The 25,373-nt window shown below is 50.1% G+C and overlaps 5 protein-coding genes across 5 annotated transcripts; 4 read left to right on the top strand and 1 right to left on the bottom strand.

Annotated features, from left to right (window-relative positions):
- Positions 1–519: 519 nt before the first annotated feature.
- BP5553_08820 (uncharacterized protein) lies at positions 520–7,777 on the top strand (the record flags this gene model as incomplete). Its single annotated transcript, XM_032017443.1, has 4 exons — positions 520–1,582; positions 1,680–3,824; positions 3,889–7,194; positions 7,266–7,777. 4 exons carry the CDS (start codon positions 520–522, stop codon positions 7,775–7,777), a joined length of 7,026 nt encoding a protein of 2,341 aa, XP_031866086.1.
- A 999-nt stretch (positions 7,778–8,776) lies between these two features.
- On the top strand, positions 8,777–11,429 carry BP5553_08819 (Homoaconitase, mitochondrial; the record flags this gene model as incomplete). The annotated part of the gene is made up of 6 exons (XM_032017442.1): positions 8,777–8,788; positions 8,898–9,441; positions 9,494–9,567; positions 9,622–9,898; positions 9,946–10,890; positions 10,948–11,429. 6 exons carry the CDS (start codon positions 8,777–8,779, stop codon positions 11,427–11,429), a joined length of 2,334 nt encoding a protein of 777 aa, XP_031866085.1.
- A 3,912-nt stretch (positions 11,430–15,341) lies between these two features.
- On the top strand, positions 15,342–17,153 carry BP5553_08818 (uncharacterized protein; the record flags this gene model as incomplete). Its single annotated transcript, XM_032017441.1, has 5 exons — positions 15,342–15,549; positions 15,601–16,148; positions 16,208–16,525; positions 16,780–16,943; positions 16,994–17,153. The coding sequence occupies 5 exons, from the start codon at positions 15,342–15,344 to the stop codon at positions 17,151–17,153; spliced, it is 1,398 nt and encodes a 465-aa protein (XP_031866084.1).
- A 1,873-nt stretch (positions 17,154–19,026) lies between these two features.
- Positions 19,027–21,621, bottom strand: BP5553_08817 (uncharacterized protein; the record flags this gene model as incomplete). The annotated part of the gene is made up of 1 exon (XM_032017440.1): positions 19,027–21,621. The coding sequence occupies one exon, from the start codon at positions 21,619–21,621 to the stop codon at positions 19,027–19,029; it is 2,595 nt and encodes an 864-aa protein (XP_031866083.1).
- A 1,287-nt stretch (positions 21,622–22,908) lies between these two features.
- Positions 22,909–24,165, top strand: BP5553_08816 (uncharacterized protein; the record flags this gene model as incomplete). The annotated part of the gene is made up of 2 exons (XM_032017439.1): positions 22,909–23,364; positions 23,476–24,165. The coding sequence occupies 2 exons, from the start codon at positions 22,909–22,911 to the stop codon at positions 24,163–24,165; spliced, it is 1,146 nt and encodes a 381-aa protein (XP_031866082.1).
- Between the last annotated feature and the right edge of the window lie 1,208 nt (positions 24,166–25,373).

Here is a 25,373-nt window from a genome sequence, read left to right as displayed (position 1 = left end):
ACTCTATTTGAACTGCAACCGGCTCCCAACCGCAAGCTCAGCAACCCAGAGCTTCACGTCATGATCTTGCATTTTCTCTATGAGCCGTACATGGACTGTAGCCGGGCCTGTATTTGCTTAAGAAAATGGAGCCGAATGTAATTATACGAGTGAGTAACGCCAGGCGGTGGCAAAAGACTTGTTTCAGCTTGGGAAGCGTCACCTGGCAAAATATCCAAGTCAATGTAGGCGCAGCGTGCCGTCGTCAGGATTCGCAAGTTCAAGTTTGTTTCGTATTGACTAGTCCCTCACTCGCCCTTCCCATTGTTTATTAAGCTAGGATATCTGCGATCATTAATGTTGGCTGTTCCCGCTATCCAGCACGCACGGGAACTGACTTGACCGAAGAACACTTCAATTCTAACCCCAAATCTCTACAGTACCAGACAGGGTTCAAATGAGTGTTACTTGTTCGACTTCTGTCTACCGAACAACATCTCGGCTTAAGTGACCCCTAGGCTAGGACTTCCATTTACTAGCATGGCTTCTGCTTGGCTCGTCGAATCGCACCATGCCCAAGTCAGGACCGGTGATTGTGGGATTCATGTGCTTCTACAAGGTAAAGTGGTGAAGGGTGTGGTGCTTATTGACGGCGGCACCAAGTCGACCTCAGACAAGCAAGCAAAGAATGTAGTTACCGCAATGATCGAGAAGATGCTGGCGGTATACAACTTGGCTACCAAGGCATTCAAGTTTGACACTATAGTCATGAGCCATTGGGACGAGGACCACTATGGCGCGCTAGTCGACAAGATCAAGAAAGACATGATTGCGGCCATAGAGAAGAAGATGGATCCGGCGGACGCACTACTTTACCTACGGTGGGACAAGAAGAAACCGTCAACCTATTTCTACTGCCCGAACGAGGACTCAGTGTTCTCGCGGAATGGGAATTCGAAATCCCTCAACGGACTCCCCGCAAGCTTCCGTAGGGGAAAGAAAACGAAGCTCAAAGACAATAGTATGTATATCGAGGTATGCATAGCTAAAGACGCGAGCACGGCCCCAGACGCGGACTGGTACCCTTTTGCTATCCTGAAGTCGGCGCAAAACCTTAAAAACCTTTACGACGTCCTGGGCGTAAATTTCTTTACAAATAAGGGGACGAAGCCCTCAAAAGACTACACGCCTGCCAAGCTCGTGGAGGACAACAAGCCGCAGGAGACGGGCGCGCCAGGGATATACTGCATTGGTGTGAAGAACAATACTTTTGGTGACAGCAGCTCTGAAGACCCTGTCGGGGCTCCCGAGATCGTGCCCGAAGGGGTCACCAAAACCAACCAGTTCTCCATCGCAGCTGTCATTCTCTGGCCAGCCATAAACCCGAAGGATCCCCCTAAATGCACACATTACTTTGCGGGTGACGCAGATGAGAAGCGCGAGGCCATGTATCAGGGATGGCTTCGAGAAGGCGGCGTTACCAAAATGACCAACATGAAGCTCAGCCATCACGGCTCGCGGTCATCGACGCCGGCAGACGCCGTCACCTTCCTCCCACTAAATATTGTTATGTCCAACCCGACAGGCTCCTATTTCCACCCAGGTAAGGCATGCTTTTGATCTACACACATCTTTACCCTGCGTCTTCCTGAGCGCCCGCGCAAGTGAGGTCGGGAGCTGGGCTGATCTTTGGTCCTCAGGCTGGGAGACGATTCTTTTCTTGTCTGCGTGGACAAGGTATGGCCAGGACAATGCACAGCGTACTGTGCCTCAGATATTTGCGACAAGGTATCCCTTCTATTTCGACATAGACACATCGGGCGAGTACACGATACTCCCCAGCAAACTTCTTAACACTAAGGCCTTTGACAATAAGAAACACGGCAAGGCACTTCAGAAGTTTCTAGAGACCGTCTATACTGAATGCAGCGGGTGGGCCGACCACTATAAGGCCGGCAAGAATGAAATACAGGAGTATAACGCTGGAAAGGACGCGGATACGAAGCGCCTGACCCTGATCACCATGCTCAACTCGAGATGGGACAAATTCTGCTGGCCCCCATCCTCACTCTATCCTCCATCACCCTCGACGGGAAAGGCAAAGAAGAATCCAACCGCGTCGACGCCTCAGTGCATTACACTTCGTTCCTCCGGCACTGATGACATGGAGGATGGCGCCGCTAGCTACATGGTGTTTGACCAGAACACCCGCTTCCCGTGTCAGAGGAAAGACCCCAAAAACGGGAAGAATAGCACCTCGGCGAACAGGAAGCGCAAGGGTACGAACGGGCTCAACATAGATATCGCCAACCTTCCGGGGTGGCTTGGGGCAGCCACAAAGAGGCGTAAGAAGAACTTGGACTTTGGGAAAGCCGCTAGAGACGGAGACGGCGACGATGAATTGGATATTGCCCTCATTCCCCAGCCCATGGCCCAGGCGTATGACGCCTACGCGCAGCTCGGGACCAACATCAATGAAGAGGACCACGATGATTGGCCTGTTGACGAGGATATATCGCTGGCCATGAGATTCTTGCGCGGCTCCGCAAAGGAGTCGGGACCAGACGGTTCAGCAACAACGGCCGACGACGATGGGTGGTATATATATTCTAACAACATCCCAGAGGCTGCCATCCACGCTGTCACCACCAGATTCTCGTCCATCCCAGCCGACGCCGACTGGGACTGGTTTGTGTCAACGCTACACTGCGCCGTGATCAGCCTGGTTGGCGATCCGCTGCAGGACCCCTTAGCCCCGACTATCCAGCTGAGCGTGGATGACGAGCTTGTGAACTGGTTTCAAGATGTCCTTAATGCATCGAATGTCACCATGATCAAGAACCCCCAGCCGGCTCCGAACAGCACCATTATTGGCGGCTTTGCCGTTTCAGTGCAGCTGCTCCCACTTAGCGGGTCAAAACAAGTCGATGATCCAGTCCAGCTCCTATTCAGCACTGAGGATGCCGCACTGCAGAATGCCTTCGCGGGTAGTCAGCCCCCAAAGATGGGACTGCGTGATGGAGAGACGGCCTTGGTGCTGGGTCTCGATATCCAGGGCCGACAGCCACTGACTATTTCCCTGGATATACTTGCCCAGTTTGTTGGCCTTGGGGGTCTATTCCAGAATCCCTTTTTGTCCATCATCCAGAATCTCCGCTTCATCGTGCCCGATTCGACGAACCCAGGCACAGGCCATCGAAATGCCCTGTGGTTCGTCCCGCAGGATGCGTACGCCACCACGACGCGCCTCCAACTCGATCTCTCCTCGGAGGATATTCAGACGCTGCAGGTATTCCTCAGCGTCCTGCAGACTGCCCAAGTCAAAAGTGCCTACGTCATTGCGAGGCGTAGGAGCATATGGACCTCGTCACCTACCGAGATCAACTTCCTAACCAACGGCGAGTTGGCCCTCGTCGTCCAGATAGAGCTGGAGGGCCTTACCTTCAAGACGATCATCAAAATGAGCAATAACATGGTGTCAGTCTCCCTGGTTCTCCTCCGGGGGGAGACCGAAAAGGTGCTCGACGTCATGCTCAACTGGTTAAAGACGTCCATCATCGGTATCGGGCGCGAGCCTAGAGATCAAGATGACGACCCATTTCCATTCACACAGTGGCTTACTCAGTCTGCGGGGTCTATCTCCTTCCCCGACTTTGACTTCAGACGCGTCACTATCATCTTCAATCCGGGTGGCCCTAGTGGTTCGACCTTAACATTCGGCAGCCTCGCGTTAGACCTGGAGGTGAAGGTGGAAGCCAGAGATCAGCTCATTTTGGCTCTCATGACGTTCCAGTACTCTAACACCAAAGGCCCTGGCGTGTCGCTCGAAGCGGATATGTGGTTCGGTAAGCCCTGTCTGGTCATAACTTCCTTGAAACATAGATCCTCTAACTTTGATATTCCAAACAGCGCCGCCGTATGATGTCCATGATGCAGCACTTCGGCTTCTTCCAGAGTTCGAAGACTACGAGTGGTTCGAGCCGCTAGGTGTCTCTCCAGCTGGATTCGGAACGTGGCCGACATATCTCGACCTCGGCAAGCTGACTGGGTTTAGCTCTGACGACTCACCCCCGAGCATCTTCCCTACCGCGGTCACCGGGGCCAGGTTCTATATCGACGGACAGTCGGTCGAGGTATCAGGAACCCTCCGGTCCATTGCGTCTCAAGAACAGTCCAAGCCTCCCATCTTCTCCATCGATGAGATTGATTTGGCCGCATCCTACGATTTCGACTCGTCTGGGTTCTTCATCGCCGCCTCCATACGTTCTCGCATTGAACCACCGCCTGGTTCGTCTCTAGGACCAGCAGAGATCCGAGGAGGATTCGTGTACGATGGCTCCGTGAAGCAGTGGACTCTAGTGGGGTCTATCAATAACCTTACCGCCGCACATTTCTATCAGTTCTTCCAGGATGACATCAAGATAGCCGCCTCATCTCTCCTGGAGAGCATCGCCGTGAAGACGTTTGATATCAAGTACCAGTACGAGAGCGGGCAAGCGTCCCAGTTCAACATATCCGGCACTCTAGGCATTGGAACTCTCGATTTTGATCTCACGTACAACAACAAAGGCGATTCCTGGGCGTGGGACTTCTACGCCAGTGTACACTTTGATCCCGACAAGTCACAGGGCTCTACCTTCAGCGACATGCTAGCGAACGTGGTAGGGGGGGATGAAATTAGTATTCCTAGCTTCCTCGGCGACATTGACATCACCATGAATAAATCCGACGACGAGATTGGCGTAAGGCTTGTGCCCAACAAGGAGCGTCAGTGCATTGTATTCACCATGTGGGTAAAGCTAGGCGACCTCCGTGTGCAGTATATCCAATTTGCCTACTCGGGCCCAGAGGTATCCAAATTAGTGCGGCCCCCGATCAAGCGGGTCTTTCTAGCGTCTGTCGATGCCCTTCCCAAGGTCGAAGTTCCTCTCCTAGGCAACATCACACAGCCATTTGACGAGGCCCTGGCCATGTGGGTACAGCCGCAGGAAGGGTCAAGCGGACTCACCCTTGACGACGTCCAACTAGTTAATAGTGTCATCACGAAGTTGCCGCTCAATCAGAAAGCACTGCCGTACAAAGCCGTGATGAGAGACCCAGCAGAGGATGATGTCGTGCTGCGGAATGGTGTTCACTTGATGCTGGTCTTGCGGGACACTCAAGGCAATACGAATGTCGTCCTAGATTACGTCTTCGGTGGCGAGACGCCCCCATCCGGGGAGTTGATGACAGACGACTTTCCCTCCGAGAATGGCGAGTCGGGCATGGCAGAGTACTCCAAGTCGTATAGCGGACTCTCCGTGCGTAACTTGGGGCTCAAGTACGCCAACAATACTCTCACGATCAAGGTAGATGCGGAGGTCAAGTTTGGCCCTATCGATTTCGCCTTATTCAGTTTCGCGTTACATCTCACCTTCAAGCCGGGGGAGGGGTTCAGCTTGTTCAACCTACCAACCCCGTCAGTGTCGCTCGATGGCCTCGCGGCGGCCTATAACAAGCCGCCCATTACCCTCGCCGGCATGCTGTTGCATACCTCGAATGAGACTATGGAGATGTACCAAGGCGCGCTCGTGGCCGGCTACACGCCCTGGGCCTTCGCGGCTGGGGGGTGCTATGGGCAGATTACTGGCCTGGATCAGTACCAGACATTCTTTGTATACGCCCGACTTCTTGGGCCTCTCATCACGCTCGAGTTCGCAACTATCTCGGGCGTCACGGCCGGCTTCGGATATAACAATAGCATGCGTTTGCCTACCGTTGCCGACGTCACGTCGTACCCGCTCATATCTGTCCCGGTGCCGTCCAACTCCAGTCCACAGGCGGCGATGCAGGCTCTGGCACAGACGACCTGGTTCTCTCCCAAGAACGGGTCATTCTGGATCGCGGCCGGGCTGGACGTCACTGCGCTCGAGATCCTCAAAATCTCGGCCGTCCTGGTCGTGGAGTGGGATCCCAACATCAAGCTTGGCATCTTCGCCATCGCCACAGCAGATATCCCACGGACGTCTCCCGGTGGCTTCAAGTTCGCCCATGTGCAGCTGGGCATCACAGCCGTCCTCGACATCGCGGCTGGCACGCTCAAGATCGACGGTCAGCTGACGCCGTCGAGCTACGTTCTCGACCCCAACTGCCACCTGACGGGCGGGTTCGCCCTATACTCGTGGTTTGGGGATTCCGTCCCAGAACTGAAGGGCGACTTCGTCTTCACGCTTGGCGGCTACCACCGCCAGTTCGTCCCGCCGCCGCAGTATCCGCGACCACCGCGGCTAGGGATCAGCTGGAAGTTCGACAGCTCTATTTCCATTTCAGGTGAGGCGTACTTTGCCATCACACCCAATGTGTGCATGGGAGGTGGGCGGTGGGATGTCAGTCTATCCTTGGGGCCGCTGCAGGCGTTCTACAATGCGTTTGTGGACTTCCTGATAAGCTTCAAGCCGTTCTACTTCATCGCGGACGGTGGCATCACCGTCGGCGTCCGATTCAAGCTCGACCTATGGCTGGTGACTATTCGGATTAGCATCGACATCGGCGCGCAGTTGCACATCGAGGGACCGCCGATCCATGGGACGGTGCATGTCGACTTCTGGGTGTTCGGCTTCGACATAAACTTCGGTGCATCGGGCGGGGATGACAACTCACTGACGCTGGAAGAGTTTATCTCGCTGGCGTGTCAGGCTTCCGATGTTGTCGGCAAGGGCATGTTCCATACCATTGCGAGCGATACGCCAGTGGGGAATTACCCAAGTGTGCTGGATCGCGAGAAGGTACAAGCTTCGGAGGCAGAGGAGGCAGCAGATGATCCACGAAAGCCCCACGTTCTCGTCACCCAGTCCGGACTTGTGCCATCCGGAGATACCAAGTCCACGCCGAGCGGGGAATCGTGGACCGTAAGGGCCGCCAACTTCTCCTTCGCCGTGTCGTGCAAGGTTGCGATTACGAAGGCTACTATCATCACCGGCCGGCCGGACATGAAGGGGAAAGAGGACGTTCAAGAGCCCGAGCCGACCTCGGTAGTGGAGGGAACCAGCGAGCCGTTATACGCTCGACCTATGTGTGACACGAACGAGCTCGTTACCGAGCTGATTGTCATGATTAGACCAGATGCACCGCAGCAGAAGATGGTCACACTCGGCGAGGATGCGAATGCGAGCGTCCCCGTGTGGGATAACAACACGGCGGTCATCAAGAGTCTACCCAACGGGCTATGGGGGAAGTGTAAGTACTCTCTAATATAATTGTTTCCCCTGTCCATAACCAAGTGCTAATATTTCCGGCGCTGCCCCTAGATAACCCGTCCAAAGACCCACGCAGCCACGCTAATGATCCCTCCTTCCTCAACGGCACCACGGGCGGGACGACGTCCCTTATGTGTGGCGTAGTGATTACCGTCCCGAAGCCGCTCATCTCAGAGCTCGACACGACGCAGCCTTTTAACTACCAGAAGTTCATGGTGCAAGAAATTACCGGACTCTTCCCTTTTCCCGTCCTACCGCCTAACGAGGCACGCTTCCTTCCCGCACCCCCGGATGTACCACCGCCCGGCCAGTCTAGCAAGCAGTGGGCAGATGTGCGCGCTACGTGGGAAAGCCCCGGGTATGGCGCAGAGGCGCCATTAGACGCCGTAAACCTCTGGGTCCAGATGGGGATTGAGGAACTAGGCTGGAGTGAGGCTAAGTTGGACGACGGAAAGGGGAACAAAATGACAGGGAGACAGCCGGAGGCGTTGCTTAAGGGCTTAGAGGGTTACTATCTTTGGCCGCCGTTATTGAGCGCAGTAGAGATATTATTTCCCGCATGACCTGCTATTAAGCCAACCTAGATACAGAACTAGTTGGATGAAAAATGGGCATTAGAGAGCAGGGCGTTGAGAAACCGCCACGATATCGTAGTAAGGGTGCGGTCAACATATTGGAAATATAATAAGCTGGCGGGAGGGAACTCCCCGCCGAGCTGCGAGCCCACACAATACAGCAACCAAATATGTAGCCGCTACAACGTACTTTGTACTTCGTATATTTATCTCGATTGATATATGCCTTAACTCCGTATTCTTATAGGCGGCGGCGATAGTGTCTCCAGTTTGGAACTTTAAACCGTGATGTACAAGGAATCTTCTCAATGCAAAGTGGAAGCGGCATGCAACGCAGCGACAATCCAGCATCGTTTTAAGAAGGTTGGCGGTTGTCCACCGAGAGAAGTGCGGTGTCCAAGTCGATAGTGACATAATATGGACATCGCTCAAAAACCAGGTGGCTGGGACAGGAAGTAGGACGTACACATATAGAGCCCAAATTCCCCAGCGATGCTTTGCACCCAGTCGGATTTCGGTGAAGAATCTGGAGTCGATGTTCTTCCGCGAGTAGCCCACTCTGCGTTTAGGGAATCGTGCAAACATACTCCGTAGGCACCTTATGTAAGTATCGGAGGACGAGTATACGCTAAGCCCGCTACGAACGTTCAACCGACCGACGTTCTGCCGGTTCAACCGACGGAGCTTTTCTCTACTCTAGCCGAGCTACGTCCCCAAACTTACTTTTCAACGCCTGACCAGCCAATCATAGGCCCCCCATTATGCGTCCCCCTCGAGATCTGGCTTACGTCATGCCTGACTTAGCAGCACTAATCCATATTCGCACTCGTTATTCTACTCCATAATCGGCCTTCGCAACGAGCATGAAGCTATCGCCAACATCAAAAGTCCACCCACTGCAGACTGGTCCCTCCCAGTCCAGAACTGGTCCATCCCAGCCCAGAACTGACCCCTCCCAGCCCAGAACTGGTCCCTCTGGCATTCATCATGGCTGCACTTGTATGTTTTTCTATCGGCAATTGATCGGCTCTTGCTTGAAAACGCCGCATCCTGTGTCCCCTCCAACCTCCAACCTCCAAGAAACCTTACTCACATGCGATGTCTTTAGCGGAGAGCCATTGCTCCCAATGCCGTCGCCATTGCGTGGCTACAGTCTCGGGCCTTCATTGCCCGCTCTCGATCAATTCCCGTAGCTGTGTCCCAGTTGCGCGCCTACACTCCCTCCAGTCCCCGACGACAACACGCCTTCCACTCGCAGCTTGAGAACACTTCCAATGCCGCCGCTCTCCTCTCCTCCCAGAAGCCCGCCGCCCCGGCCAACCCCCAGACCCTCACCGAAAAGATTGTCCAGCGATACTCTGTCGGCCTCCCCCCCGGCAAGAAGGTCAAGGCCGGCGACTATATCACGCTCGTTCCTCACCACTGCATGACGCATGACAATAGCTGGCCCACGGCTAAGAAATTTATGGCCATTGGCGCCTCCAAGATGCACGATAATCGCCAGGTCGTGATGACTCTCGATCATGACGTCCAGAACAAATCTGAAAGCAATCTAAAGAAGTACCGCCAGATCGAGGAGTTTGCCGGCAAGCACGGTGTGGATTTTTTCCCTGCTGGCCGTGGGATCGGACATCAAATCATGATCGAGGAAGGTAGAGATATCGACGCTCACGATTGAGGGGTGACTTGTTAACGGATCAATAGGATACGCCTGGCCAGCAACAGTCACTGTCGCGAGTGACAGCCACTCGAACATGTACGGGGGTGTATCTAGTCTGGTAAGTTGGATTTGTTGGCGTATTTCTGTTCCCGAGTTCTAATTCGGTCTCTAGGGAACCCCCGTTGTGCGAACCGACGCAGCTAGTATCTGGGCCACTGGCCGTACCTGGTGGCAAGTCCCCCCTATTGCCAAGATCACGTTCACTGGTGTCCTCCCCGCTGGTGTCACTGGTAAAGATGTAATTGTCGCTCTCTGCGGTCTCTTTAACCAGGACGAGGTTCTCAATCATTGTATTGAATTTACCGGTTCCGAACAGACTATGGGAAGCATCCCCATCGATGACCGCTTGACCATTGCCAACATGACGACTGAATGGGGTGCATTGAGTGGTAAGAAAAATCGAACGTTGATATGTAACCGCTAATATGTGATGTAGGACTATTCCCCGTTGACGAGATGCTCATCTCCTGGTACCGCGCCAAAGCCACCACCGCGGCCATGTTGGATAGTCCCTCCAAGGACCGCATCAACCACAAGCGAATTGACGAGATTGTGGAGAACCGGCTAGTCGCTGACCCTGGTGCTACCTATGCCAAGGAGCTTTACCTCAACCTCTCCACTCTTTCCCCCGTCGTCGCCGGTCCCAACTCTGTCAAAGTCATTACCCCGCTTAAGAACCTCGAAGCTCAGAACATTTCTCTAGACAAAGCTTACCTCGTCTCCTGCACGAACTCGCGAGCTTCTGATATTGCTGCCGCCGCTCGTGTCTTCCGCGAGGCTGCAAAGGATGGCAAGCCTGCCAAAATTGCTCCCGGCGTCAGTTTCTATCTTGCTGCGGCTTCCATTCCCGAGCAGAAGATTGCTGAGGAGGCCGGTGACTGGCAGGTCCTACTTGACTCGGGTGCCCAGCCCCTCCCCGCTGGATGCGGCCCCTGCATCGGTCTCGGTACCGGTCTGCTTGAGCCGGGTGAGGTCGGTGTAAGTGCCAGTAACCGGAACTTCGCGGGCCGTATGGGTTCCAGGTCCGCCAGTGCTTACCTCGCCAGCCCTGAAGTTGTTGCTGCCAGTGCTCTTCAGGGTAAGATTGCTGGTCCTGGTTGGTACCAGAAGCCCGAGGGTGTTGAAAAGGTCATTATCGGTGAAGGAAGCGGTGACCATGTCTCTGACAAGGCTCGGTCTATCGAGAGTGCTTTTGACAAGCTCATTAGTGAGGCCGAGAGTATGATTGCCGCTGCTGAGGGTGGTGCTGAGCAGTCGTCCAGCCCCGCCGCCACTGAAGACGAAACTTTGACCGACATTCTCCCTGGCTTCCCCGAGACGATTGAAGGTGAGATTGTTTTCTGTGATAGCGATAATATCAACACTGATGGCATCTACCCTGGTAAGTGAGGCCGTTTCCTTCTTCTGGAATCTAAATCTTATACTGATTATCGAATAGGTAAGTACACCTACCAGGATGACATTACTGAGGAGAAAATGGCCGAGGTGTGTATGGAGAACTATGATACAGAGTTCCGCACGACCGCCAAGGCTGGTGACATTCTCGTTGCTGGCTTCAACTTTGGCTGTGGCTCCTCCCGTGAGCAGGCTGCCACTTCCATCCTGGCCAAGCAGATTCCTCTCGTCGTTGCCGGTAGTTTCGGTAACATCTTCAGCCGCAACAGCATCAACAATGCTCTCATGGGTGTCGAGGTTCCCCGCCTTGTACAACGTCTCCGTGAAACTTACAAGGGCGACTCTAAGAAGCCCCTGACCCGCCGCACCGGCTGGAAGTTTCTCTGGGACGTCCGCCGCTCCAAGGTTGTCATTACTGAGAAGGACGGCTCCTCTTGGGACCAGAAAGTCGGCGAGCTACCTCCCAATGTGCAAGAGATTATTGCCTGCGGCGGTCTCGAGAAGTGGGTTAAGTCCAAGATCTAAGTATAAAAGTGAGGAATGTTATTACGATTGGCTATATATTCCTTTGTTTATTAGATATCTTCTCGCGGGTGTTTCTAGGATTTCGGTCTTGTACGACGGTTGGCACTATCAAAAAGAAATGGTTATAATTCTGGGTTTTGTGCCTGTACTATACATTCGCCGGACATATCGGAAAAGCAATGAAAATAGAATAGTCGTGTTACCAAAGGCCTTTTCCTTTGAAGGCGGCTAAGATCATCTCCCGGTGACTATTTCCCGAGCTGTCATATCATCTGAACCATATTTACAAAACCCTTGAAGGCCTATACTTATTGTTCATGTCAATTATGCACATATCGCTCTAGAAATACGTTCGACATGCGATACATGTCACGGGATATTCTTTCGAAAGGAACTAGTTGTTCCATGTCAGATCCAAGTTGAAAATCGTATTTCTTCCCTAGTTGCCAAATTCTTCAAGTTCTCAGTAGCGTAGATTCGACGGTTTATGATAGCTATACTTAGGTTTTCCCCGTTCCTCGTTCCGGAATGAATCCCTGGTCAGCAAATTTTATGTATCTTATCGCAGTCTAGGCTGCTCGATGTGTCACAGAGCACCCGAGACTTTTACTGTACATAGCGATTGTTTCGGATTATTCAAAGACAAGTGTTATAAACTATAATTTGTTTTGGACGATCGCAATTTTGAAGCATCTCTGGCGACGTGCGTCGCCGGTCGATTTTGGTACAACCAAGGAGAAAATCAGAAGGGACGTGCTCTTTAAAATAGCGCCTTTGGAAATACTAGAAATAATCCAAGATCTCTCGGTCAATTGTGTATTGTGGCGATATGCAGTAGTTTTTTGGACTGGGTTGATCAGATTACTTACAATGAAGGCATTGGACGGTCCGCGGTGGGTAGGAGTTGGGGTTTTGTCATTGGGGGAGTTAGGGAAAAGGAGTGAATGGTTTTAAGTTTAGGTATAAGGAGGTGTTGAATGTCCTATCAGTTGTAGGACAGTGGAGTTTCAGTTGGTTTCAGAGGGGATGAAATTGGGAAAGCATTCTCACTATTTGATTCACCCAACTCTAGAGAACCTCCCTAGTGCGATACCTAGGTACTGCTGGTATACATGGATGAAATTCTCTGAAGTCACTGTACCCACACCCAGCCCCAGGAGTAATGCGATTCCGAATATGCGGAGGTTCACAGGCTGATATTCGGCAACATTTTGCGCCCACTCGCTCTCTTCTGCCAACTGGGCCATTTCCTCCGGAGTTTGGTTAAACTCCCAAAAAGGAAGGCTATTCATGTCGACATTGGTATTGTCCAGAAAAATCGACTTCGCAACTTTATTTTCCTCTATAACCACGATCTTCAATGTACCTCTCTCTCCCTCCCAGAAAAACGAGGAAAATGCCGGATTTGGGCTCAAGGTTCCATTTGCAATGCTACACCATAAGAGGTCCCAAGTATACAGCAACGTTTGTGTACACAGGAAATTCAGGGCTCCTCTTGTTCGAAAGACAAGTTCTACGCTCAGCAAGGAATTCGTAAATGGTACCACTCTATTTGGGATGTATGCTCTCTTCGATCGCTCGATGCGATAGGGTTCTGCAAACAGTCGTTGAAGTACATCAAGAGACGTCCACATATCGCACTGGAAGTCAACTACTAAATGCCGGATAATAGACGTGTTTTCGAAACAGAAACGATGCCAGTTGAACGCGGATGGGGATGGAAGAAGCGAGGCATCGAAGTCTTGTGTCCATCTGAGGTAATATTTCGTGTTTCTAGGTGGTAAAGTATAAATCTCGCCGAGGCTTCGAGTCAACCAGGATTTATTTTGAAGATACCAACTGAAAATCTCTTTGCGTATCTTGCTATTCGTCTTGCGGATGGCCTATTAGTAAGAAACTAGGGGTCAGCTTACTGACTTTTAGAGGCGTAAGGAGTGTAGACCCTAATCTACGGGCAGTACTCTTCGAGACAAATTCTAGAACATATTATCTGTGAAGTACATACGGTAAGCAGGTAAGGGGCATTGTTTCGAGGCTCGAGTATATCGTAAGTACGAATTTTGTGTATATCCGACCATGCAACATATGTATAGACTTGAAAGTGGATATCGTGGTTAAGAAATCGAAGAAAAAGAGACTCTTTGGCAGGCAAGGGGGCTTGGAGTCTCGCCCAAAAAATGAAGGCCATCGTTTTGCATTTGATGGAGATTCTTGTCTCGGTGTGATACGAGGGCGAAATTGAATTTAAGTATTCGAGCGTCGGAAATTTAGATTTCGACCTTCTTCGAGAAAGCTTGACATTTGGACCAGTGATGAAGGAGCGCATGTTTTTAGGTCAAAACTAGCCTAGACTAGCTAGCCTTGTTAGGATTAGAGTATAAAAGTAACTGCAAATTGAGAGTATTAATATTATGGTACCTGGAAGGCTGATTCCTTGTAATGCCTCATCTTTGCTGCGACATTTGCTCCAATACCTCAAGCGGAACAACATTATCTCCAGCACTACTAAGATGCCTAGTACTCCTACAGAGCCTCTTATAACCCCATATATGTCGCACTCATATACACTTTGTAGAATTATAACTATTGCGAGAACTCGGTCTGGATCTCTTAAGACTTGAGCATGCGGGCTACCTAGGAAGAAATTATGAGTCTTAGTAGTAGTGGCGTAACACCCTACGAGTTGAGGTATTGGAGCGATCGGCCTACCAAGCATCGGCCACACTAAGCCCTACCCCGAGTACCGGGGGAATTAATATATGACCACTTACGAACACCATCCCCTCCCTAAATGTTGGTTGGCGCAAGCCTTGGGACCGGGGTATTTCGCGAAGATTCTGGTTTCCTTATTGGTGGCCGAACATTGTATTGGCTCGTGTTCGTGTTGTTCACCCGGATTTACACTAACAAACATAGGGGGGTGATAGTTCAGTTCTAGCGCGCAGCCACCCGCAGCCCCACCTAGCGTGGTGATGCCGCTAGATGGAAGATGCCACGAATCGCCAACACTTATCTCCTACGTTCTTCTTCACTTGGTAGCGATTTCTTTGAATATGGATATGCCTCTACATCGGGATCCCCAGAATTCATATCTGCTGGCAGAGTCACAGCTAGGCTGCTGCTATCTTTCCTGGCTGCCTGGTCAGCATCTATTACTGCGGCCGTGAGTGATACACCACGTCAACAGCATCCAATACCCATACTGCCACCTATTTCTTCTGGACAGCAGTGGAACAATGAACAATGGGTTACATATATTTTTAAAGTCTACACGATAGTTAAATGAAGTGCCCCCACTTTTTCCAAATGTAGAGTTTCCACTTTTGACTCAAGTTGTACTACATATTCAAGGATTTTATAGATAGTACTAAATTCTTAAACCTATTACTTAAAATTCGCGGCTTCGAGTAAGAAGGGAAGGGCGGTGGTAGCATTGAAATCCGACTGGTTTTATCAAACGAGAACGCCAAACAGCAAGGCAGCCCTTCTAAAAGCTTAGATAAAAGCATAGATCATATATAATATAATATATAGTATATAGTAAGTCTAAGTACATGTACGTATATTTAGAACCCGGCGAGTAATATAAGTTAGGGTAGTAGGGATAAGATTCATATAACTACCTAGATTTCTACTAGACACCGGTATAATACTTTATTCTATTACAGCTGTTGCTACTTAGAAAAGTACAAGGCAGAGCAGGGGAGTGCAGTAGCGTACGGTACCTCGGTACCTTGTAAAAGGGGTAAGGTATAACCTAGCGAAGCTTACCTAATATATCATCCTGGAAATCTTAAGGGGCTTACCCTGTAATCCTCGGACTTGTGGCTGCAACCTACGTACCTGCCCAACTATTTGAGATGGCCCACCCCTCTCACAACTAAAAAAAATACATACCAAGGCCACTGCAAAATGATAAGCCTTACAATTCCCCTCCTAACGGCAACAGCAGTTCTGGTCTGGCTTAGCAGTCTCGCAATCTACCGCCTCTATCTATCTCCACTCGCCGCCTTTCCCGGCCCAAAATTAGCTGCTCTAACTGGATGGTACGAGGCCTACTTCGACCTTCTCAGACGGGGTCGCTACTGGGTAGAAATTGAACGTCTGCATGAAATCTATGGTATTGGGTCTTTTATTGTATAAATATCAAATATATGTTGACGCAATCCAGGCCCCATAATCCGTATCAACCCCAATGAGCTACATGTCAACGATCCCGAATGGAATGAGCCCTACAAGATCAGTGGCCGCGTTGAGAAATACGATTGGTACTACACCTTCGTGGGCAGTTCTGCAGCGGCGTCGGCGTTCGGAACTATTGACCACGACCTGCACCGCGTACGCCGTAAAGCTCAGCAAGGCTATTTCACCACCGACGCCATTGCGCGCTTTGAACCGCAACTAGAAGCGCTGACAGCAAAGTTTTGCACCGCACTCGACGGCTTCAAGGGGACGGGACAGCCTGTCAATCTCTCAGATGCGTTCCGATCGTTTGCGACAGATGCGGTCTCGATATTTACGCTAAATCGGTCGTATGGTTTTCTCGACGAGCCGGATTTCAATGCCGAGGCGCATCGGGGAATAAGGGCCTTGCCGGATATTGGATTGTGGAATCGCCATTTTGCGGGTTTGTTGGCGGTTTTGCAGTCACTGCCGAAGTGGTTGTTAGATATTGCCAACCCGGCGGAGGCGGAGGCTGAGGATTCATCAATCAAAAGTGTACTTATCTTTCCCACTCATACTTATATTGGTTTAGTCGGCATTCTAAAATGTGATAGAAAATTGACTCACGCTGTAACGCTATTATTGCCGATTACGCCAATAAGAAAAGCGACATCGAGCCCAATATCATTCACAAAATGCTCGATGCGCCAGATCTCCCGATGGAAGAGAAGGCGGCGTGGCGGCTTGCATTGGAGGCACGCACGTTGATAGGAGCTGGGACCGAGACAACAGGACAGACATTAAGTGTTACAGCATTCCATCTGCTCGCAAATCCGGAGAAAGCGAGGAGGTTGAAGGAGGAGATATTAGCGGCGAAAAAAGGGCGGGAGCAACCTTTGACGCATCAGGAGTTGCAGATGCTTCCATACTTAGTAAGCTCGATGTTATAGTCTGTGGAGCAGGGCTGATGTGAATAGTCTTCTGTGGTTCTTGAAGGACATCGGTATGGAGGCGACACCATCTCGAGAGAATGGGGCTGATAGCTTGCAGAATTTCCAGTAGTGTATCAGGACGTCTGCCACGAGTCAACACAAAAGAGATGCTCACATACAGCAACTACACCATCCCGATCGGCGCAAGTCACCCGCTCCCTAAACTAGCTTTCCATAGCTGACCGATCAAACAGACCCCGGTTAGCACCACCCAACGGTTAACACACTATAGCACCACCCTCTTTCCCTCACCAAACACCTTCCTCCCCGAACGCTGGCTTCAGCCCTCGGAGCGTAAGCGCCTTGAGAAATACATCCAACCCTTTGGGCGAGGTTCAAGGGCTTGTGTAGGCATGCAGTGAGTGCCCTCCTGTATTCAAAAGGGAATATAATGACCAACATGACAAGTTTTGCCAACGCCGAGATTCACAAGATATTGGCCGAGACATTTGCGAGGTTTGACCTGAAGTTATGGGATACGGAGTTCGAGGATATTATGCAAGTACATGATTTTTTTACATCATTTCCCGAGAGCGGGAAGGGGTTGAGGGTACTTATTGAGGATTAGATAAAGGCGGTGTGGCGGAAGAGGGCCACTGGCACGATGCCTTTTGGACCATTCTACCTAACTAATGTGTTTCCTCCATTAGCATGTCGGTGGGTGGGTTGCATGTTAGAACTTAGAACCGCGAAAGCAGCTAACAGTCTCACCTGATGTATCTACAACGAGGCGGCTAATAGCCGTATGATTTGTAGCCTCTGTTCCAAACTATAAAGATCCTGGATACCCCTAGACTCAGGATTAATTCTCTCTTTGGCTGATTCCGTTTTAGTCTGTAGACATGAGCAACTGCTGCTTTAACCTGAGCTGAGGGTGAACAAGCCTGAGCAAGCCTGAGTAGAGCTTAAGCAGAGCTTGAGCGTCCTAAGCACGCTTGAGTCAGCCTGCGCACTCATAATGTGGGACTTATTTTGGCCTCTTACATGAATTTTGCTCGGGAATCTGTTTCTGCTCCGTTTCAGGTTCTTGCCGGAGCAGATTTTGGATTCTTCTTATTAAAGAGTTTAGATAGTAGTAATTCAGCCTCACAAGTCAGAATACAGTAGGCTGTTTCGACTTTTGTGGCATGACCTTAGTACAAGTCATGGGACTTTATTACAGATAACTAACACATCGGTCTCTTACCTCAGGCACTTAGGCTATAATGTTACTCTCTGCATTTGTTTTGGTCTACTAGCAAACTAACTTGTTTTGGACCTGTTATCCCTTTACCCTGCTTATTAGAACACTCCCTCAACTCCTCCGCGCTAGCACAGCCCTGTGACGCGCTGTACAGACACGCCTAGCCCAATATGCCTCTCCCTCTCCCCCCCCCCCCGGGGGGCCCAACACAACACCGCAGCAAACCCCCCAACCGCAACCCAACTCGCCACCAAAAATGCCATATTGAACTTCACCTCCTACGTTTCCCCAATTGCCTCATTATAATCCCCAACACCAGGTAACGGGATCTTCGCGTTGGGGCTCTAGAAATCACCTACGCGATAACGCGCAGCTTCGAGCAGGATGTTGTTTGTGATGCAGATGCGCACCACGCCCATTTTCCCGGTATTTTTGACTTTGGTCGGAAGAAATGGGTGGTGAAGAGGGCTGTGCAGCAGAGAGAGAAGAGCACCTAGTTTCGTTACTTTCATTTGACAGTTTCGGAGGGAGGGGAGGGGAATAAGTATATTGTGATAGCTGCTGTTGCTTGTGTAGTTCTTGTTTGATTGAGTTGGCTTTCTGCGATATTTGAGCATTTCGCGGCTTGTTTTGCGCGCTCTTCATAGGCACTGGGATTTCGGATTGAGATTCCGATTAGAAAGAGGTTGTAGGCGCTGAAGCCTGCTGGGATACCGTGAATGATTGGAAGTAGGAAGGCCATTTTATGGTCGGGATGTGGATGTGGTAAAGATGTTTATTGATGCCGGTTTGAAAGAATCTCCTGAGCGATTTAGATTGGGTTTTTTGGCTGGTATATAAAAAGGGTGAAGTTGAGATGCGAGTTTTGGGGAGTTACTTGGATGGAAAGCCTCTCCGCGAAGCTGCCAAGGGCGGGTGCATCAGGGTCCTGAACTTTATTTGAGATATAAATTATTTAGAAGCAAAGGGCGCACAGTCGGAGAATGAATTCCATGCCATTTAATAGCTCAATCTACTTTCATACTACAACAAGAACCACCTGCTTGGGTAATTATTAAAGCCGTCGTTAAACTCACAGCCTGGCCGCTTCAACTCACGCACTAATTACCTTCGGCTCACTACCTTTGGCTCTTACCCGAGCAACTTGAGCAGTACTTACTTAAATCCGACTTAGGTGTTTTTCTTTGGACGGAGATCCCTGTTCTGCTTCCCCTGATCGAATGTGAGGTTCTGCTGAAGCTGTTACGTGCTTTCTTCATCAGCAGAGTGTGACCCACTCAGTTTTACTTGGATCCTTTATTCGACCCAGCATGCTTACTCCATCCATAACACCATGCACGTATGTCTCTCCAACAAGCTTCCAGCTTTTCCCTTCCTCGCTCGACTCGCGGATGACATAGGGAACTTTTGCTCCCAGAAAGACGCAGATGGCGTCACTAACCTTGGCAAAGTCAGGCACCAAGGCCATGTACCCTGATTGAGTGATAGCAAATTGTCTTCCTGCTGCCTTTCGCACCCAGAGATTGCCAGCATTGATGGCACTCATATTGTCTTCAGCTGTCAGATCACCGCTTATGCCACCTTCCATCGATGCGAGACCGGGATCGAGCGAACATCCATACTTTGTTAAGAACTCAATAGCCTCTCTTGAGGCAGGAAACGAGGTCTGATCCTCATTTCCAATCATGGTCCGCAAGATGGCTTCCAAAAGTGGCTCGTCGGTCCAGTGGTAGCCCTGAATCAGGACGTTGGGAAATCTGTTCTCGACCATCTGAATGACTGCTTGAAGCCACCTGCGCAGGCCCGGTTTAAGATCAGTCCCTTCCTTGTCAGACATAATTTTCTGGATTGCTTCTTCTCTGATGTCTTCAGGTGACGACAGAATGGCGGACCAGTAATTGTTCCGATCTATTTCAAAGATACGGTCCAGAATAAAACCTTTTAGTGTGATGGTATCTTCCTGTTCCTGTGTAGTGTCGAGCACCACAATCGTATCACTAGAAACAGTGTATTTGCACTGAATGTCATGCATGGTATGCATTTTCGGCATAGTTGTAAAATCAGGAACCCAAGAAGGGAGCTCCATTGAGGGCGCATGAGCGAGTCCGGCCAGGCCGAAGAGAGAAAAAGACCCACTTGACAGGATATGTCTCGCAACCCTGGTGTATAGTTGCCGTGGGCTGATGGTGTAGTCTGGCTTCAACTCCGGTACTTGGTACAGAGGGTCGAGCGCCTCGAGTGCGTAGATGCGATCTCGGCTGTCCGTCGCACCTGAGCCTCGCGTCTCCAACAGAACCTGAGGGAGTGAGACCATGTTGTTTTCTGAATAGGCAGCGCGTGTAATTGCTAGAAAACTGAGGTTCATCCTTCCATGGAGGCATGAGAGACGGTCGCCCCCGAACATGTCATCCATAGAAAGAAATGAAACGCCAGTAGTCGCGCTCATGATGGTGAAAGACAGTGCCACTCTTGCAAGCATATCCCAGTCGGTATAGCGACCGCCATAAAGCATCGTGATAGATCTGGATAGAATGATCTCTTGGATAATCCAAATTCGTGACCAGAATGGGTGACGAAGCAGTTGTTGGTATGCTCTCCAGTTATGAACCTCTTCGTGGAACGGAAACCGATCGAGGGGATCCGTCTCCTGGAAATAACTCGGGTCTAGTCGCTGTAGGGCTGCGACCTCAAGTCTGCCTACAAAATCAGGAACGAGATGAGCATCTTCAGCATCTCCCAAGTAGGCGATGTTTCTGGTGGCTCCTCGGTAAATCTGTGACATGAGGGGTATCTGGGTTGCTTTTTCATCTCTGTCCGCCTGGTTGATACAGATTGAATCAATCCATAGGTATCTTGCTCCCCATAAAGGTGTAAGAGCGCGTAGTATGTCGGACATTGCATTAGATATTGGGAGGAGTTTTCCATCGACAACAAGAGCATAGGGCCTTCCTAGTCCATCCCATCTCCATGAAATTGTTTCATAGATCGGCATGGGCCCCACGAGTCGGGGAACATTGAGTAGGCTGCAGCGAGTGTCGAACAAGCCCGTCCGAATCTCTAGGACTCTGAACTCATTTGCACCTCCGTCGACGGGCTTGTAATCGTAACTCCCTTCCTTACAAGACCCGGTCCTAAGTATCCGACGTGACAGCCGTAATCTCAAATGACTTCTACAATACTCTGCAGCAGTAAGGAAATTTCCCAGCAGCCGAGCAGAGAGTCTCGGTAGAACCATGGGTAGGATGAAGAGTTTGTTCAACACCCTATGGATTTGCTGAAGGGCTGAAGAAGCGAGGCTTCTGCATGAAGGCACGACCATAACACTTAGCGCTGTGATGCCAATCGGAAGTACGTATGCACTTGAAATAAATAGTTTCACTCTCCCCAAGACACTCCAATATAGCTTTGTATGTCGGTTGACGAAGGCAATTCCAGACATGTATGAGATGGATGTAGACACGAGGATGATAAAATCTCGAAGTTCCGGCCGAATTCTGATCGAGTTAGCACGGTCGAAGTCGCTCATATATTCGTGTTCTCGTGTGGCAACACCCCAAAGACCGACAGCAGTGAGTGAGTACGTCCCGATGATCGGTAAGCGTAGCCACGGTTGAAAAACCGAGTCAAGGATCCAACGCGCAGCCTCCAGTCTGAGGGGGAAAAAGATCGAAGAGGCAAAGCTACAGGCGCTATAGAACCACACCTGATCACACAGCACCAGGAATGCGGACTTGAAGGCTGGATGGGAAGTGTCAAAGAGCTTTAATCTTGGTGTGAAGAGCTTCTCGAGGATGCTCTCTGAGGTGTCCGACGAGGCCGATCCCGACTCGTCTTGAGGTACATGTTCTTCCATCTTCAAGGAGGGCCTACTATCCTCTATACCCGCGACAGTTCGATTACACGCGAGCTAGCCCTTATACCACGGGACGTTGCTTATGTCTGCTTAGGATGTGGTTGTTGAGATGCCAGTTGTAGCCTGCACTGAGTCTTAGCCAACCACCGACCTGGTAGCTGGGGGCTGGGGGCGTGAGTCGGTGGGCTTCGCCAACGGGTACATAAATCTACGTATAGTTTGCTGCCTATTTCTGAGCCACAGGATTAGCTCGCTGGCCCCGGGTTTCACCCATGTCCACGCTAGTGCTTGACTGCCAGCCAGCCAGCGTTTACCTTATGGTATCGTCCAGGATCACGCGCTGGTGAATTTCAGACAAGGCTGAAAACCCCTCAAACTTGGAGGGCCTCACGCCAACTCATAGTTCAGATTGATACCCAAACAACCCTTCGTGATGTTGTGCGATGTATGCCAAACTATAACGCCCGAGTTATTGCATAGCGGGCAGCTGTTCTCGTTACATAGCCGATGGAAAGGCGTGGTCTCCTCTGCCAAGGCGGGATGTTGCATTTGCGGCTGAATATCCAACGACCCACGGTTTTCGGAATGGAACACCAAGTTGAATAAATCTGGGTGGTGGGCCCAAGGACGCACATCGTATACCTTCAGTGGAGTCAATTCAAGAACGGCGCTGAGCATAGGTATTCGTGCTGGTATAGGTTGACATGTCGCGGATAGAGGGTTCCTTGAGCTCGCCAGATATTCCGTGTACATAACTCCAGGTATGCCCATGTCGATCATCGTTACATTCCAAATTGTTTGATGTTGACGCTGTGTCTGGAAGGAGTGTCTTCGACAGCGAAACCAGACGAAGTCACGGGACGCCCAATATCCCAGTATGCTAGTTCTAAGAGATGCTTTGATATGGCGAGAAAATGGATAACTGAGTGCTTACAAGATCATGGTGCTTCGTGCCTATCGAGGGGGGATGCGGAGCTCCCTACAAGGTTGCTTTATCTGGGAACAACAGACAATACTTGCGCTGACCTTTATTTGCGAGTGACGGGAAAACAACTGGGAGCATGGGTTGCGCTCAGCCATTGCTGGGGTACGTCCGCAAAAAGTCGGCACACTACCACCACCCGAAATTTGGAAGGACGACAGCATGGCATAAGATTTACAGATTTACCTTAGACATTCCAAGACGCGGTCGTTGTGACGTGAACCCTTGGTTACCGCTATCTATGGATCGATTCCCTTTGCATTTTGCAAGATGATGAGAGAGATTGGGTAGAGGAGTCAAGTCGAATGCAGCATTATTACAAGAACGCAATTTTATCGATCGCTGTACATGTTTCCGCCGGAGATGAAGAAGGTTTCTTGGGCTATATGCGGAATAACTCCCAAGGACAATTTGATACTAAGGAGATATCTCCATGCGAGTCTCATATCAATATCCGACATCCAATCACGATTCCTAGACTCGCTGGAGATACATGTCTATCCAGGCGAGCTTGGACTTTGCAAGAAGACATCTTGTCATCACGGACCCTGCACTACACAAAAGAGCAAATTATCTGGGAATGCCAAACCAGCAAATATTGTGAGAGCGACGCCTCCGAATTAGGAGATGATCATCATTACTTAGTTTCGGGGTTAAAGAGATTTTTCCTTGCACCGCACGTTGGTGCAAAGAAATACGACAACAGTTATGCAGGCCTATTTGATCCGATCTACCGTTGGTACAGCATCCTCGAGAGCTACGTGCGTCGGGAAATCACGTTCGAGAGTGATAGTCTACCCGCGATCTCCGCACTTGCCAGAGAGGTCCAGAGGCTTACTAGATGCTCTTAAGCTGGAGGAATTTGGGTTCAGGACTTCACGAGAGGAGTCTTGTGGACTTCGGTCGGGGTTGCTGAGGCTACGCAACAATATCGAGCGCCGTCGTGGAGTTTGCTAGCCTTGAATTTCTCCAGAAAAGAGTTCAGAGAATCTCATGTCTTTCCCCTGAGACGTATGAAGGATGCAAACTTACTCGAAATTCGAAGAGCCAAACTTCTAGAATGGCACATTGACACAGCTGATGGCGATCTATTGGGTCGCCTTAAGTCTGGATACTTACGCATCCGGGGAGCGAGCCTACCTGCCTCGCAATGGCGAGGAAAGGTTCCACCGCACTTCAATCAACAAGACCTAGTTTCCTTCAAATCCTGGATTTATGAAAGTGATAACCTCCTCCCTAATCAGTTAATCTGCGTTCTTCACATTACGCCAAAACACCTCTTTGTGCATCGGTCGAATACAGCTAGTAGATTAACAGAACTTGGAGGCGAATGGGATTATCTTCTCGATGAGAATGTCGCACAAGCTCAACTCCTAGACGTTACTATTCTTCAAATAACGACTGTCAGTGGCGCCCCTTATTCAATAGATGTCTCAATGGCCTTGATGCTGCGAGCAAATGAAGACGGAACAGCTTATCGAAGAGTCGGGATAGTAGAAGTACCTAATTACGGATATCTTGCGGAGTTTGGTTGGGAGACAAGAGATTTTACTATTGTGTGACATGACAAACGACTTCAAAATCTGGAATCACAAATCCATATTCTACCACATAAGTTAAACTCAACTATTTTTTCGCTGGTTCCGTTTTAGTCTCTAGACATGAGCAGCTGCCGCTTTAACCTGAGCACGACCGGAGCACGACCTGAGCAACCTGAGCCTGCATCGAGGGCCATTTTAGCACCCAACGGGGCTCGTTCTGGCTCCCGCTTAAAATCCCAGGCTGCAACGTTTCGTAGTCAAAATTAGAATCACGATTGCAACACCAAAACAAAAGCAATTAATGTTATTCTTGGAATGGTAGTAGATTGAATATAGATATAGAGATTGTAATATTTGCTTTTCCTCCGAACATGTTCTGAGGCATATATTTTGCGACCACGTGACGATTCATCAACCTGCTCCCTCTCCACTATAGCCGCGTCGGGGACCACTTTAAGAGGCTTGGATCTTTATAGGCAGCGTTGTCTGAGGTACAGGATGTGTTGGATTCGCCTTTGGCATCGTTGGAGCAGATGTTTTAGCCTTGGTCGGCTTATGTTTTGTCTGTTTGACGGTGTAGATTGAAGGGCTGGGACCACTGCCAATAACTTACGAGTAGCTGCGTCGTTACTGTCGGAATAGCTATTGGGTCAGGTGACCTTAAACCACCTGACCGCGCGCACGCGCTAAACCGCATTCGGAATAACAACACCCCATAAGCCTCAATTCTGTAGAATGTAGACTAAAGACAACCATCATCAAATTCAACACCGCATACGTACCACTAGAAGTGATATTCGTGCCCGTTGATAAGATGGTTCATACCGACGGTTACCTTCCTTCCCCAAACGCTTATGCTCTTTAATGAGGGTATTCGCAGCTCGTTTGATCCTTATAGCAGCCAAGCGCTCTTCTTCTACCTTCTTTCGACCTCTTTTGTCTACTAATAGACCAAAAAACGTAGGAGCTCGCGCCTTTGCTCCCCGTACACCTCTCCATACTCGCTGTTTTCTTAATCGCTACTTATTTAATTGATTTTATAATAACTTATTTGATTAATTTAGGGTATTTGCATATTGATTTAGTATATAGTGGCCATTTCTTTGCTAACAATAACATCCTCAAGTTTACAAGTAAGCCAATATGTTAGTTGATTATGCCAGTTTGCCGAGACGAATTGGAGGACGCGTTAAACATCTGCTAGCTCTAAGAGCTTCTCCTTAGTTGCT

This window comes from Venustampulla echinocandica, assembly GCF_003357145.1.
Source record: "Venustampulla echinocandica strain BP 5553 chromosome Unknown scaffold_9, whole genome shotgun sequence".
In the NCBI taxonomy this organism is placed as follows: Eukaryota; Fungi; Ascomycota; class Leotiomycetes; order Helotiales; family Pleuroascaceae; genus Venustampulla; species Venustampulla echinocandica.
This window is presented reverse-complemented; position numbering and strand designations above follow the sequence as displayed.